Source organism: Sprattus sprattus (assembly GCF_963457725.1).
Source record: "Sprattus sprattus genome assembly, chromosome: 11".
Taxonomy (NCBI): Eukaryota; Metazoa; Chordata; class Actinopteri; order Clupeiformes; family Clupeidae; genus Sprattus; species Sprattus sprattus.
The window spans coordinates 20,256,113-20,272,727 of record NC_137909.1 but is presented as its reverse complement, the minus strand read 5'-3'; the positions used below and the strand labels follow the sequence as shown (position 1 = coordinate 20,272,727).

Sequence of the window (16,615 nt, the reverse complement as noted above, 5' to 3'; positions counted from 1 at the left end):
CTCTGATGTTCTCTGAAACATGGGAGAGTTCGATTGGCTTGGCAGTTTTTACTATTTGCATTTATATATAATATATCGTCTGACCTCTTACTCCCATCATTTTAGACTATTTGACGGTTGTGGACATTTCATCTGATACGGGAAAGAACAAGTAAGTTTATCTGCTTCTTAACAGACTATCAATACAGCAATTTAAGTTACCTTTTTAAATAATAGCAAGCAAGCCACTCAACTACCAACGAAAATATATACCTATAACAAAAGTTCAGAATACCCTTTCCACTTCAGTCAAAACTTTCTCAATCAAAGGTATGCATATTTTCCAGATTTGGTCCTTAAATCCGAGATTTCTGAGCTGTACACACAGTCTTTGGCTGGACAGTTATCACCTATTCTGGTTTTTAGCTACTTTTATTCATGTGCAAAGGTTATATCTCCTTTGACCAGGCTTCAGTGAGGTTCTCTGAAGACGTCACTTCAAATATAAAAAATACTGTAAGAGAAGAGACTCTCTGTAGGGTGCATTTTGAACCCAATTTCTACATTGACTGTTTAGCAAGATACCAATGGTTTAAAATTATTACCTGTTTCTCTCATTAGATAAAATGTAAATATTTACTGTTGATCTTGACTGGCTCATACATAGTCACTACAAAAAAGAAAAAAAAACACATCCAGTTGTTAGTTTGTTTACTTATTTCAGATATGCTATGTTGCAAGGTTGAATTATGTTTCTTACAGTTCGTGGTTGTAATCTTTCTTTTTACAAAATGACATGTTCATGCTTTTTCTTCCAACAGTAAACCTCAACCATGGGGGACGCGGACATGGCCACTTATGGCAAGGCTGCCATTTACCTCCGTAAGCCTGAGAAGGAGAGACTTGAGGCCCAAACCATGCCCTTTGATGCAAAGTCAGCTTGCTATGTAGTTGACAAGGAGGAGTTGTACTTGAAGGCTAAAATCAAGAGTAAAGATAGTGGCAAAGTCACTGTTGAACTGCTTGAATCCAAGGAGGTATGTTAGCAAGGTTCTTAGTTAAGAAAATGATTGACTATTAAACAGAAAGTTTCTTGCCTTTATCTCTTTATATTGTCCATTTGTTTTAGGAAAGAACCGTTGCGGAGGCTGATGTCCACCCCATGAATCCTCCCAAGTATGACAAAATTGAGGACATGGCCATGATGACCCACCTCAATGAAGCCTCTGTCCTGTATAACCTCAAAGAGCGTTACGCAGCATGGATGATCTACGTAAGCTTTATGCTTTCTCACAGATGAAAAACTATGATAAAAATAAAACAGCTGTGAAACCAATCCCCTTTATTTCCTCATTCTAGACCTACTCTGGACTTTTCTGTGCCACTGTGAACCCCTACAAGTGGCTCCCTGTGTATGACCAAGAAGTGGTGGATGCTTACAGAGGCAAGAAGCGTATGGAGGCCCCACCCCACATTTTCTCTGTCTCTGACAATGCTTATCAGTTCATGCTCCAAGGTTAGCATTAATTTTCAAAGCAACTAAATAATAAGATTTAATTACATATTTGTTCATGAACTAATTCAAAAAAGTGATTTATCTAAAATTGCATTTGTCCCACAGACAGGGAGAACCAGTCTGTTCTGATTACGTAAGTGTCAATGCATGACTTAAAACTTTGCATTATCTTCTGTGCTACCTTGTCGCACACACAATTTTAATCTGAAAATTTTCAATACCTTCTGTTTAATCTAGCGGAGAATCTGGTGCTGGCAAGACTGTGAACACCAAACGTGTCATCCAGTACTTTGCAACAATTGCAGTGGCTAGTGGAAAAAAGGCAGAGGCAGTGCCTGGAAAGATGCAGGTCAGACCCCTTACACATTTATGTGCTTATTATCATAAAGCAACACAAACATTCTCTTCATAACAACATATTCTTTGAATGTTTTTTCCACTTGCAGGGCTCTCTTGAAGACCAGATTATTGCTGCCAACCCTCTGTTGGAGGCTTATGGTAATGCCAAGACTGTGAGGAATGACAATTCTTCCCGTTTTGTAAGTTAACTTCTTATTTCAACTCTGGCCTCAGTTCTGTGGTTATTAATAAGATACAATTTCTTAGGATATAATTCTGTCTAAAACAGGGAAAATTTATCAGAATTCACTTTGGCGCAACTGGAAAACTGGCTAAAGCTGATATTGAGACTTGTAAGTATAATTATCCTGTAATTATACAAATATTACATTATTGCTACCTTCATTTTGTGAAATTAAAATATATTCCTCCCCAACTTAACAGACCTGCTGGAAAAGTCAAGAGTGACATTTCAGCTTCCTGATGAGAGAGGCTACCACATCTTCTTCCAGATGATGACCAACCACAAGCCCGAGATAATTGGTAGGGATATTATTTTCAACCAGCAATCAAAAAACATTACATGTAATTATTAATTTGCAACAACAAATTATTGTTTTCCCCCTCTACAGAAATGTGCCTCATCACAAGCAACCCCTATGATTTCCCCATGTGCAGTCAGGGTCAGATCACTGTGGCCAGCATTAATGACAAAGAAGAGTTGGACGCCACAGATGTGAGACATCCATGAGTGTTTCTTCTGGACAATGAATACAATGAGAATGACATTCTTTAAAAAACTAGTGATTCAAAATAATGATGTGCTTAAAATGTATTTATGCATGTAATTGCAGGATGCCATTGACATCCTGGGTTTCACTGCAGAGGAGAAAGTCACCATTTGGAAACTGACTGGTGCTGTGCTACATCATGGCAATTTGAAATTCAAGAATAAGCAGCGTGAGGAGCAGGCTGAGCCTGATGGCACTGAGGGTAGGTTTAAAAACTCTACTGAACTTGGGTCAGTTCTAGTGATAACTACTAGGTAGTCTTATTTATTGAAGTAATTTAATTTAAAGATAGATCAGCATGTATATTAACTTCAAGTTGTACTTTTCCTCTGATTATAGTTATTCATATATTATATGTATTACCTACAACAGAAACCTGTAAATATATCAACAATGTCATTCATAAGTAATTTTGTTGTGGCCTCTCAATTTAGGTTAAGAATGACTTTCCTGGGTAAAATATTGATATAAATTACTCACTTAAACGCTTTGTTGTTTTAAGATGCTGATAAAGTCGCTTACCTCCTGGGCCTGAACTCTGCTGATATGCTGAAGGCTCTGTGTAACCCAAGGGTGAAAGTCGGAACTGAGTTTGTCACCAAGAGTCAGACTTGTCCACAGGTATCTCACATACTACATGGTTGACTAAAGAGGACAAGGATTTTGACATTGTTTGACAAGAATTTTACTGCTGGTATTTTCTTTCTCATGGTTCACACCCGTTATCATTGACAACATTTCAAAACTTTTCAAGGACCTTTAATTAAATCTCCATGAATCTTCACAAGCTTATTAATAAACAGAATTATATACTTTACAGCACAGATTGGGTAAATAACAACCTTTTCCATTACTTTTCTATTAGACAGACTATGTCAATTGAAGTAGTTACTGCATCAGGCACAACAAAAGCATTATCCATGGAAGAGTACAAAAACATAATTCATTTCATTAGACCTACATTCAACAAAAAAATGATTTCTTGACGTTTCCAGAACTTTCAGTGACTTAACTGAATTCCATGACTTTCCTAGTCCTGGAAAATCGGATTTAAAAACTCCATGACTTTTCCAGGATTTTTTTGAAAACCCTGTCTTTTATCATCATAGTAAGTAGGTAGTAATCCTTACATATTGTTTTAGGTCAACAACTCAGTGTCAGCCTTGTGCAAATCTATCTATGAGAGGATGTTCTTGTGGATGGTCGTTCGTATCAACGAGATGCTGGACACCAAGAAGTCAAGTCAGTTCTACATTGGTGTGCTCGACATTGCTGGATTTGAGATTTTTGATGTGAGGACAAAATGATATGATTCTTCACTAACAATATTTGTTTCTAGTGACTTAGAGTGCCACTCTCAAATAATGTTTGAATATGTATCCAACACAGTACAACAGCATGGAGCAGCTGTGTATCAACTTCACCAATGAAAAACTGCAACAGTTCTTCAACCACACCATGTTTGTCCTGGAACAAGAGGAGTACAAGAAAGAGGGCATTGTTTGGGCATTCATTGACTTTGGCATGGACTTGGCTGCCTGCATTGAGCTGATTGAAAGGGTCAGTTTCAATCAATCCACATAGCACAGTGTTAGATTTGTATAGTTTCATGATGTCCACTTTTATAACTAAGCAATCTTATTTTTCAACAGCCCATGGGTATCTTTGCCATCCTTGAAGAGGAGTGCATTGTCCCCAAGGCCTCTGACACCACTTTCAAGGACAAGCTGTATGCCCAGCATCTTGGAAAGAACCAAGCCTTTGAGAAGCCCAAGCCTAAGAAAGGCAAAGCTGAAGCTCACTTCTCCCTGGTGCACTATGCTGGCACTGTGGACTACAATGTTACTGGATGGTTGGACAAGAACAAGGATCCACTGAACGACTCTGTTGTGCAGCTGTACCAAAAGTCATCAGTCAAACTGTTGCCTTTGCTGTACCCACCTGTTGTTGAGGGTAATAACATGTCAAAAAGCTAATTTACAAATTGCATTTATAATAGATTCTATAACTCAATAATCTATTTCATAATTTTAATGTCATCAGAGAGTGGTGGTGCTAAGAAAGGTGGTAAGAAGAAGGGTGGCGCCATGCAGACTGTGTCCTCACAGTTCAGGGTATGTGTTTTAATATCAAGAAGAAAGTGATCAATCAATAATTGTCCCAGCACAATGAACTGTATGATTCAAATTGTATACATTCTTGCCTCAACAGGAGAACTTGGGTAAACTAATGACCAACCTGAGGGCCACCCATCCTCATTTTGTGCGTTGTCTGATTCCCAATGAAATTAAGAAACCAGGTAATGGGCTTTAAATTAAGACATGTCTATTATTCAACACCTTGTATTTGGTTGAACATTTTACATCTCTGCATTTTCACAGGTTATATGCAAAACTTCCTGGTCATCCACCAGCTCAGGTGTAATGGTGTACTGGAGGGTATCAGAATTTGTAGAAAGGGTTTCCCAAGCAGAATCATGTATGCTGACTTCAAGCAGAGGTAAACATGCAACAATATACACAATTTCTCATATATGTTTTATATGGGGAAAATAATGTTTTTCTTATTAATGACAACAGATACAAAGTACTGAATGCCAGTGTTATCCCTGAGGGTCAGTTCATTGATAACAAGAAGGCTGCTGAGAAGCTCTTGGGATCCATCGATGTTGATCACGATGAGTACAAGTTTGGACACACTAAGGTGGAGAATGTCTTTTATCTTATATCTGTTATAATGGATAAATATTGAATTAGTGTGAACAGTATGTCAATTTCTGCCTTCAATTACACACCTCATATATTTTTTTCTTCTATTTTAGGTGTTCTTCAAAGCTGGTCTGCTTGGTACCCTTGAGGAGATGCGAGATGAGAAACTGGTTTCCCTGGTCACAATGACTCAGGCTCTGTGTCGTGCATACCTGATGAGGAGGGAGTTTGTCACGATGATGGAAAGGAGGTAATGTGTGATGAATTTGGTGGAATCACACTCAACAAAATGATCTGCCATTAATCATAGCATTGCAGGTTTTTTAATTGTAACACAATAGGTTGTGTTGAATGAAAGTACAAACGTACAAAACAGAGATAATTTCCATCAACACAGATAAAAGACTGGACTAATCACTGTCAGTGTTTGACAGAATCCCTCTGATCTATTCAGTAAGCTTCAACACGGTTTAATCAACAAATCAACCTTTTTTGCAGAGATGCAATCTTCACTATCCAGATGAATGTCCGCTCATTCATTAATGTGAAGCACTGGCCATGGATGAAGGTGTACTACAAGATCAAGCCTCTGCTTCAGAGTGCTGAAACTGAGAAGGAACTGGTTAGCCTGAAGGAGGAGCATGCAAAACTCAAAGACATGTTTGCAAAGGTTGATGCCAGGAAGAAGGAGCTTGAGGAGAAAATGGTGTCTATTGTGCAAGAGAGGAATGACCTGCATCTGCAAATGGCATCTGTAAGTGTATAACTGTGCAATGGATAACAATTTTTCACATTATTGCAATATTCAAATCACTAACCCGTCTGAGAATTATGTTTTCAATACAAATCAGATTTCATCCTTTCATCTTGCATTAACTGTAGAGCGGTGAGACCCTCAATGATGCTGAGGAGAGGTGTGAGGGTCTGATCAAGAGTAAGATCCAGCTCGAGGCCAAACTCAAGGAGACATCCGAGAGACTGGAGGATGAAGAGGAAATAAATGCTGAGCTGACTGCCAAGAAGAGGAAACTAGAGGATGAGTGCTCTGAGCTCAAGAAGGACATTGATGATCTGGAGCTGACCTTGGCCAAAGTGGAGAAGGAGAAACATGCCACTGAGAACAAGGTTTAGATTCCTAAAAAAAAAAAAAAACATTTTATTTCGAAGAAGTCTTTATGAAGTTTTTCCGATATTGATATGAAACATTCTATGTGTAGGTCAAGAACCTGACAGAGGAGATGGCCTCTCAGGATGAGGCCATTGCCAAGCTGACAAAGGAGAAGAAAGCCCTCCAAGAGGCCCACCAGCAGACTCTTGATGATCTCCAGGCAGAGGAAGACAAAGTCAACACTCTGACCAAATCCAAGACTAAGCTTGAACAGCAAGTGGATGACGTGAGTAAAGGGCTTGTCAGTGTAAAGAAAAGCACATATATCATTGTGTTGTTAATGACTTTATGCATTGTATCTGCAGCTTGAGGGTTCCCTGGAGCAAGAAAAGAAGCTCCGCATGGACCTTGAGAGAGCCAAGAGAAAGCTTGAGGGTGACCTGAAACTGTCCCAGGAGAATGTCATGGATCTTGAGAATGACAAGCAGCAGTCTGATGAGAAGCTGAAGAAGTAATGTAGAATTATACATGCAAACATGTACTCCTATTTCAGTCCTTTTTTCTATAAGGCAGCCATTAACAACTATTTTAATTTACAATGAAACAGGAAGGACTTTGAAACAAGCCAGCTCCTTAGCAAGATTGAGGATGAACAATCATTGGGTGCTCAGCTCCAGAAGAAGATCAAGGAGCTTCAGGTTTGTTTCACATCTTCAGTACCGAATAGTGTTTATTATCATCTGCCTGATCTTTCTTAGTATCACTTATTTCTTTTTAACAACCAATAGGCCCGCATTGAAGAACTTGAAGAAGAGATTGAGGCTGAGCGTGCAGCTCGTGCGAAGGTTGAGAAGCAGAGAGCTGATCTCTCCAGGGAACTTGAGGAGATCAGTGAGAGGCTTGAGGAGGCTGGTGGTGCTACTGCTGCTCAAATTGAGATGAACAAGAAGCGTGAGGCTGAGTTCCAGAAGCTGCGTCGTGACCTTGAAGAGACTACTCTGCAGCATGAAGCCACTGCTGCAGCTCTCCGTAAGAAGCAGGCTGATAGCGTGGCCGAGCTGGGAGAACAGATCGACAACCTCCAGCGTGTCAAGCAGAAGCTTGAGAAGGAGAAAAGTGAATACAAGATGGAGATTGATGATCTCTCAAGCAACATGGAGGGAGTTTCTAAAACTAAGGTTTGAGACATTTATACCTTAATGCTCTAACTAACTCTAGCTGCAAACAATATCATACTGCAAACAATGATACAAAACTTACATATTCTTGTATGTTTTGTATTAAATGTTGTCAAGCACAATGATAATAATTGCCATTAGCACTTCTGACTTTTGTGTTGCTTATTAATTTTACTTTCGCAAACAGGGAAATCTTGAGAAGATGTGCCGTACCCTTGAGGACCAACTCAGTGAAATCAAGGCCAAGAGCGATGAGGGTGCGCGCCAGGTCAACGACCTCAGTGCTCAGAGAGCAAGACTTCAGACTGAAAATGGTGAACTCAACCGCCAGGTTGAGGAAAAAGATGGTCTTGTGTCTCAGCTGAGTAGAAGCAAACAGGCTTTCACTCAGCAAATTGAGGAGCTGAAGAGGCTGAATGAAGAGGAAATCAAGGTAATGAATCTGAACACAATACCATACCAATTATCATTATACCGAGGGTATTGGGCATAGGGACTTCTATTTACTTACACAAATTATTTTCCACAAACAGGCAAAGAACGCCCTGGCCCATGCTGTTCAGTCTGCGCGCCATGACTGTGACCTTCTTAGGGAGCAGTTTGAGGAAGAGCAGGAGGCAAAGGCTGAGCTGCAGCGTGGCATGTCCAAGGCCAACAGTGAGGTTGCTCAGTGGAGGACCAAGTATGAAACTGATGCCATCCAGCGCACTGAAGAGCTTGAGGAGTCCAAGTAAGCAACACTCACTCGAACATATGCATTTAATATGTAGATCTATGTTGAAAAAATCTATCATTTTATTATCAGAAAAAAGCTTGCTCAGCGTCTGCAGGATGCTGAGGAACAAATTGAAGCTGTCAACTCCAAGTGTGCCTCTCTGGAGAAGACCAAGCAGAGACTCCAGGCTGAGGTTGAGGACCTCATGGTTGATGTGGAGAGAGCCAATGGTCTGGCTGCCAACCTTGACAAGAAGCAGAGGAACTTTGACAAGGTAATACCTCTATCTGGAATTATTGTATTGTAGGACAAATTAAGTTTCTTAATATGTATTATGGACATATGGAGTATTGGTAGCAATGTCTTGTATGTGAAATTAACACAAAACACAACCTGCTTTTCAAAGGTCTTGGCAGAATGGAAGCAGAAGTATGAGGAAGGTCAGGCAGAGTTGGAGGGTGCCCAGAAAGAGGCTCGCTCTCTCAGCACTGAGCTGTTTAAGATGAAAAACTCCTATGAGGAGGCTCTTGACCAGCTGGAGACTCTTAAGAGGGAGAACAAGAACCTCCAACGTGAGTCAAGATGGCCTTAAAAACTTCCAAATCGCTTGTTAAGAGAAGCTTGAACACAAAGTGTTTTATCCTGGAACGAAAATCAATAGAACATAGGTAGCTGACTTTGTGTTAAGTGTTTTAAATGTATTTTTGCAGAGGAGATCTCTGACCTGACTGAGCAACTGGGTGAGACTGGAAAGAGCATTCATGAGCTGGAGAAGGCCAAGAAGAGTGTTGAGACTGAGAAGACGGAGATCCAGACTGCCCTGGAGGAGGCTGAGGTACAAATACAAAATCCAACTGGATGGAGTGGAGAGATTCAATCTTAAGGACATCAGGACATCTTAATATATCAAGCATTTGGTCATATGTTAAAATTCTTTGTTTTACACTCTATTTAAAATAGGGAACTCTTGAGCATGAGGAGTCCAAGATTCTCCGTGTCCAGCTTGAGCTGAACCAGGTCAAGGGTGAGATTGACCGGAAGCTTGCAGAGAAGGATGAGGAGATGGAGCAGATCAAGAGGAACAGCCAGAGGGTGACTGACTCCATGCAAAGCACCCTGGACTCTGAGGTCAGGAGCAGGAATGATGCCCTGAGAATCAAGAAGAAGATGGAGGGAGACCTCAATGAGATGGAAGTTCAGTTGAGCCACGCTAACCGCCAGGCTTCTGAGTCCCAGAAACATCTGAGGACCGTCCAGGGTCAGCTCAAGGTCAGCAGTACAAATATTCAGTGTTTTGTTTTCACAGTGATTACACCAATGCAGTATAGCAAAGACCATACATTTCTCTGTCAACCAGGATGCTCAACTGCACCTTGATGATGCTGTCAGAGGACAGGAAGACATGAAGGAGCAGGCTGCCATGGTGGAGCGCCGGAACACCCTGATGGTGGCTGAGATTGAGGAGCTTAGAGCTGCTCTGGAGCAGACAGAGAGAGGCCGCAAAGTGGCTGAGCAGGAGCTGGTTGACGCCAGTGAGCGTGTTGGCCTCCTGCATTCCCAGGTAGAGAATAAAAATGGTTGTTTTAACTTATGAAAGAAACAATTCCAGCATTCCAGCTAAATATAACTGAGGTTGTTTCTTTCTCCACACTAGAACACAAGTCTGCTGAACACCAAGAAGAAGCTTGAGGCTGACTTTGTTCAGGTCCAAGGTGAAGTTGATGACATTGTCCAGGAGGCAAGAAATGCTGAGGACAAGGCCAAAAAAGCCATCACTGATGTAAGGTTTCTTTTTCTGAAACGAGCATTATATTTTAAGTATTTTTACTTTTATTTTGTTATTGAAAAAAACACTATTTTGTCATCTAGGCTGCCATGATGGCAGAGGAACTGAAGAAGGAGCAGGACACCAGTGCTCATCTGGAGAGGATGAAGAAGAACCTGGAAGTTACTGTCAAGGATCTGCAGCACCGCCTGGATGAGGCTGAGAATCTGGCCATGAAGGGTGGCAAGAAACAACTCCAGAAACTGGAGTCCAGGGTAGGTAACAAAATACGACTGAATGAATATGTTTTACTCATCATAACAAAACAGGGGTCAGTATCTGAAATGGAAATATTTTTCATGTTAAGGTTCGTGAACTGGAAGGTGAGGTTGAGGCTGAACAGAGACGTGGTGTTGATGCTGTCAAGGGAGTCCGCAAATACGAGAGGAGGGTGAAGGAGCTCACCTACCAGGTAAGAAAGCTCTCCTCTTTACTTTAGAACTGCACGCAAAATCTGCTAAGGGAGGACATTTCTTGACAAACTTTTCTTTTCATTTTAGACTGAAGAGGACAAGAAGAACGTCAACAGACTGCAGGATCTGGTTGACAAGCTGCAGCTGAAGGTCAAGGCCTACAAGAGGCAGGCTGAGGAAGCAGTGAGTATTTTTCTACCTTTGCTTTACAGGAAAAAATCTGCATTGACACTCTTGTTTTGTTTTTCTGTATTAATTGGACTCAATTTCAAATACAACAGGAGGAACAGGCCAATACTCACCTGTCCAAGTGCAGGAAGGTTCAGCATGAGCTGGAGGAGGCTGAGGAGCGTGCAGACATTGCTGAGTCCCAAGTCAACAAGCTCAGGTCCAAGACCCGCGATGCTGGAAAGGTAAGATAATGTTTTCTGAACACATATTATTATTGTCATTGATTTGTATTTGTCATATAGTAAATTCATTTTCTTTGTTATTTTTTAAAGGGCAAAGAGGCTGCAGAGTAAACTCTCGGAATCCATGTCACTTTCATCTGGATTAAAAATCCTGGTGAATGAGACTGTTCTGTAACAATGCATACTACTTAATAAATATTTATCCTTCTGAATATTGTGTACTCTGACTTCTTTTCCATTGTACGGGTCTGAGAATCTCTCAGATGCTGAGGAGAGGTGTGAGGGTCTGATCAAGAGTAAGATCCAGCTTGAGGCCAAACTCAAGGAGAAAACCGAAAGACTGGGAGATGTAGAGGAAATCAATGCTGAGCTGACTGCCAAGAAGAGGAAACTGGAGGATAACATTTACATTTAGTCATTTAGCAGACGCTTTTGTCCAAAGCGTCGTACAAGGGAGAGAACAGTCAAGCTAAGAGCAATAAAACCTGGTGTAACAATAAATAAATAAATACTGCTTTTTTTTCAAAAAATAGAAAACGACATAGAAAGAAATAGAAGTGCGGGACTGTGCAAGTGTGCAAGTTAAGCCAAGGTGCCAGTTAGTAAGGGAGGTGCTCTCTGAAGAGTTGGGTCTTCAAGAGCTTCTTGAAGGTAGAAAGGGACGCCCCTGCTCGCAGTGGCGGTTCTACATGGAAATACGCCCCGGGCGAGACCCCCTCCGAGCACAATTGCACAAATCCTTTACAGAGAAGTTTAAATAACACACTTAAGGGAATCAATGGGAATGAAAAAGCAAATGGCAAATGTTCCGTCTTTGAAACTGCCTACAGAAAATATGAACATTCCGTTGGCTAATTACACGGTCCAACGTCAATGATGAACCTAAAACTGAATGTGTAACAGTTTTGTTGCAAAGCACAGTCTTATCGCGAAATTAGATCTCGTGTGTGTTGAGTTAAAACCGATTTATTGTTGTATAATCATAGGCAGCAGAACAGCAGGCTAACAAATGTAAGAGTTATAGCCTACCACCAATTAACATTAGCCCTTCATTACTACATGGATACCGTAATCAAACAGAGAGAACATAGTGAACATAGTGGCATACTTTTATGTTTTGCTCGTTTCTCCTCTTCTTCTTTTCTTTTTTTTTCCGAAATTGGGCACCTGACGGATTTTGCCCTTTTCCTATCCATCTCTGTGCTTATTTTGCACTCGACAATCAACAAATTCTCCATCCCTGCACTCCAACACTGTCACTCGTACAGAAGTTGAGACTAAACCAATTCACCTTGCCCTTGGTGACACATAATCGTTCAGTATTACCTATTTGTATAAGCCATTTCACACAATTCAGAAAAACAAAAAACGTGCAGGAATTATAGGCCTGTAATTATAATATTATGAATGTGCGTTTTTTGCAAGAAAGTCAAGGTGTGTCTGACTTGTGCCCATTAATTGTATTAGAGTATTGCTCTATAGCAGGGGTTCTCAAACTTTTGCGAGCTGGGCCCCCCCAAAGCTGGTTAGGGGTAGTTGGGGCCCCCCCACCGCCCGCCGCCACCACCCTCAACTACACCACCATATATAGATAGATAGATAGCATATTGTTATTGATATGCCTGTCATGTCAAGGTTAGGCTATTGTTATTGTTAGGCCGATACATGCAATTATTATAACTATTTATTATTATTATTTTCAGTATTAATATTAGCAGCTATGTGAGCCTGCATGCTTTCTTATTATAATAATCATCATTATTATCACCATCATTATTATTATAATTTATGTTTGTCGACCAATTAGTATTTTTGTATTATTACTATCATAATCATAATATAGTCAGAATAATAATAAGTGTTATTATTGCTATCATTAGGAGGATACTGTTATTATTATGGGCCTCTTATGATCTTTACAAAACAAATCTTACAGGTCAGTATATGTGAAACATGAGCTTTCTTTGCCTGGCAAAGGTCCTCAAATCTCGGGGCAATGTTTGACAAACATATCCTCAGGTCATCCTCGATCTGTGTGCGGTTACGGTATTTAGTTTTGAGCGCTCGAAAAGCCTGCCTCGCACAACTATGGCGACGCGAAAAGAATGTGCATTTTTAAGACAAACTCGCAAAGCTGATGGTATTCCGTTATCATTGCTACCCAGAATGACGAAAGAGGGGAGGTGGTAAACAGATGATTAAGTCTACTGTCACTCTTCAGCTCAATAAGCTCATCTTGCATTGTCTATTGACAGCCCGTCTGCTGAGCAGAGAAATGGATCCCGAACCCAGGCGAATGAACGGTAGTCCTCTTTGAAAATAGGACCCAAACTGATTTTTGATAATCGGCGTGATACAGTGTCATTTGACATAGTTATTGCGCTGAGTTTAGCAGCTGCAATCATTTTTCTACACACCTTGCGTGGCCAGTAAAATCAGTGTTTTGGCAATTGTATGGGGTTTGCCAAGCTTAGCAATTATATGAGCAACTACATACGGTGCCTCCAAAACTGCTTGGAGACAATGGTTCCAAACAAAACGAACTGTACACAATGTAGACAGGGACAGCACACAAAAGTGTCCAAGTGCTGGTGTTTTATTTGTTGCAAAACGGTGGATGTTCCAAAAAAATTAAAGATAAGGTGTTAAGGAGAATGGGCTAGCTGCATCTGGCTGCAGGCTAGCTCTCGAGGCTACGAGCTTTTTTAAAAAGACTGGAGAAAATGACTCCTAACGGTGGGTGTCCACGGGACGCAACATCGTGTCGCTCTCATTGGGATAGAATGGAAGTGTCCTGTTGCCTGCCGACACCTGCTGAGGAAAAAGTCGGCTCTCCTGGCTGCTGAAAGTTGGGGATTTTTTAACTCTATGCAAATGAAGGCGACTTGCTGCCTGCTGAGAGCCAATCATTTCGGCGTGTGGGTGATTTGGAAGTCAGTGTGGGGATATTCTCAGCTTGGCTATGGTATCTGCTAGGGGGCGCCATTTTGCCCGTCGCGAGTTGACGTAATGAGTCAAAGCGTAGCTGTAAAATATAAGCCTGAATGTAAAATGCATAATTTAAACAGGACCCCAGCCTGTCAAAGCCACCAGCACAATGGTAAAACGAAGTAATTATACCCAAAACACCGTTGTGACAAGTAAAGTCCACGTTTGTGTAGCGGTAAATAACACAAAGTCACAATGTGATCGAAGGTTTTTTTTTAGCGTTTTGTCTGCCGTGGTTTGGCAAAAAAACACGGTACAATTAGTTAGTTTGGTTAACGGAAGCTAACTAAAGCTAGCTAGCGAAACCGTTAGCTTATTCTAGCCACCTTCACACACACGCACAGTCCACGTTTGTGTAGGGGCACATAACACAAAGTCACAATGTGATTGAAGTTTTTTTTGTGTGTTTTGTCTGCCATGGTTTGTCAAACAACACGATACAATTAGTCAGTTTGGCTAACTGAAGCTAACTATAGCTAGCCAGCTAGTGAAACCGTTTGCTGGCTAGTTCTCGAAAATTGTTGAACTTCGAGAAGTGAGGAGAACTTCATCTTCAACTTTGACTTAACGCATACAAAGGTAAGTACCATCTTGTTATTACTATTACTGTTGTAACATGGGCAAAAGCTAGCTAGCTAGTGTCATTGGCGACTGCAAGCCTATGAATTAATCTATGAATTAACCTATGAATGGCTTGCGCATATACTATGGGTTATATGGGAGGTTAGTATGACAGATGTGAGTGAGGCACACAACCGTTAATTAACCGGAGTTGAGCATCCGAACAAGTATCTATCGCATTACTTTACATGGTGTCAGAAGTGAAAACGAAGTCATGCCTAAGTTTCCCCCTCTGACAAACTTTTCCTTCGATAGGCCAGGAGAGTGGCCGGAGTGGAGGCAGCGTTTTGTGAGATTCAGAATCGCAACCAAGCTGGACAAGGAAGATGGCGCTGTGCAGGTTAGCAGTCTGATATACGCTATGGGAAGCGAGTCGGAGAACATCTTCCGTTCGTTTAACTTCGAAGATAATGCACATAGAGATGATTATGAGAGGGTGCTTGGAAAGTTCGATGATTACTTTGTGCCAAGAAGGAATGTAATACACGAACGTGCATGTTTCCATCTGCGCGTGCAAAGACCAGGAGAAAAAGCTGAAACTTTTATCAGGGCTTTGTATGAACTGGCAGAACATTGCAAATTCGGCGGGAACAGAGATGAGAATGTCCGCGACCGAATCGTAGTGGGAATACTCGACAAAGATGTCTCACGGAAATTGCAGCTGACAAAGGACTTAACACTAGCGCTGACTATAGAGACAGTCAGGCAGTCGGAAGAAGTTGCTTCTCAAGTCAGCATGCAAGGGGAGTCAATGGGGGTGATACAAGAAGTCACTCACGAGCGCAGCAAATACCCCAATCACTACGGTAAGCCAAAAGGGGGAAATAAAGGGCAATGTGGACTGTGTGGGAAAGTGTGGCACAGTAAAGATGAAAATTGCCCGGCTCGAAATTCCACATGCAATACATGTAACAAAGTTGGACATTGGAGTAGAGTGTGTAGGCGCAGGCAGGCAGTGAGTGAGGTTACAGAGCAAACGGAGCAGCAGTCACACTTTCTTGGGGCTGTGAGTAAAGCAGACGGGTCGCCAGAGCAATGGGCCGTCGAGTTACTGGTGGGCTCTACACCAGTTGACTTCAAAATCGACACAGGGGCCGATGTTAACGTCATCTGCGAGGAGTCCTACCACTCACTCATGCCCAAAAGAGCACTGCAGCCTGCAGATATGCCACTGGACAGCCCAGGGGGCGAGCTGCAGTGCATAGGACGGTTCCAGAGCACTGTGACCTACAAAGGAAAGACTCATCCACTCACAGCATATGTCATCCGTGGACGTACGGTCAACAACCTACTCAGCAGGCCGCTGTCTGTGAAAATGAATCTAGTGAGGAGAGTGAATGAAACGGTGTGCAACAGAGGACATCCACAGGCATATGGCACGCATGGGACTTTAAAGACTGAACCAGTGAGAATACTGCTGAAAGACAATGCTCAGCCATATGCTGTATACACAGCACGACGCGTGCCTCTCCCTATGCTGCAAAAGGTAAAGGAGGAGCTCCAGAGGATGGAGGGAAATGGCATCATCGAGAGGGTGACACAGCCCACGGACTGGTGTGCACCCATGGTGCCAGTCTTGAAGAGCACAGGTAAAGCCCGCATCTGTGTTGATCTCAAGAGGCTGAATGAGGCAGTGAAAAGAGAACAGTATATCCTGCCTACTACTGATGAGATTACAGCAAAGCTGAGTGGGGCCACTATCTTCTCTTCGCTCGATGCCGCCAGTAGGTTCTTCCAGATACCGCTGCACCCAGACAGCTGTAAGCTCACTACCTTTATTACACCATTTGGCAGATTCAACTTCAAGCGGCTACCTTTTGGAATCACGAGCGCACCAGGAATCTTCCAGAGGAAGATGATGGAGACCCTGCAGGGGCTGGAGGGTGTTGAGGTCTTCATGGACGACATTCTTGTCTATGGGACCACACAAGAGCAGCACGACGGTCGCCTGGAGAAGGTAATGCAGCGCATTGTGACAGCTGGTCTGAAGCTCAACCGTGAGAAGTGCTCCATCAGACAGA

General features: G+C 41.9%; 1 protein-coding gene across 3 annotated transcripts; it reads left to right on the top strand.

The window, feature by feature from the left end:
* Window positions 1–812: 812 nt before the first annotated feature.
* Window positions 813–11,096, top strand: LOC308372621 (myosin heavy chain, fast skeletal muscle-like; the record flags this gene model as incomplete). Of its 3 annotated transcripts, none has more annotated exons than XM_080847838.1 (38): window positions 813–1,013; window positions 1,109–1,252; window positions 1,339–1,495; window positions 1,601–1,628; window positions 1,733–1,844; window positions 1,942–2,034; window positions 2,124–2,187; window positions 2,279–2,377; window positions 2,467–2,570; window positions 2,689–2,827; window positions 3,128–3,246; window positions 3,768–3,917; window positions 4,015–4,185; window positions 4,278–4,578; window positions 4,669–4,739; window positions 4,837–4,924; window positions 5,007–5,124; window positions 5,205–5,328; window positions 5,447–5,583; window positions 5,832–6,087; window positions 6,216–6,458; window positions 6,551–6,727; window positions 6,807–6,952; window positions 7,049–7,139; window positions 7,230–7,619; window positions 7,807–8,052; window positions 8,153–8,349; window positions 8,425–8,608; window positions 8,741–8,906; window positions 9,045–9,169; window positions 9,295–9,603; window positions 9,692–9,895; window positions 9,989–10,114; window positions 10,204–10,374; window positions 10,467–10,571; window positions 10,660–10,755; window positions 10,854–10,985; window positions 11,076–11,096. In XM_080847838.1, 38 exons carry the CDS (start codon window positions 813–815, stop codon window positions 11,094–11,096), a joined length of 5,805 nt encoding a protein of 1,934 aa, XP_080703964.1. The 3 variants fall into 3 exon arrangements, with proteins under 3 accessions (XP_080703964.1, XP_080703965.1, XP_080703963.1); XM_080847839.1 differs by having other exon boundaries at window positions 813–1,016; window positions 1,733–1,826; XM_080847837.1 differs by having other exon boundaries at window positions 813–1,016.
* Between the last annotated feature and the right edge of the window lie 5,519 nt (window positions 11,097–16,615).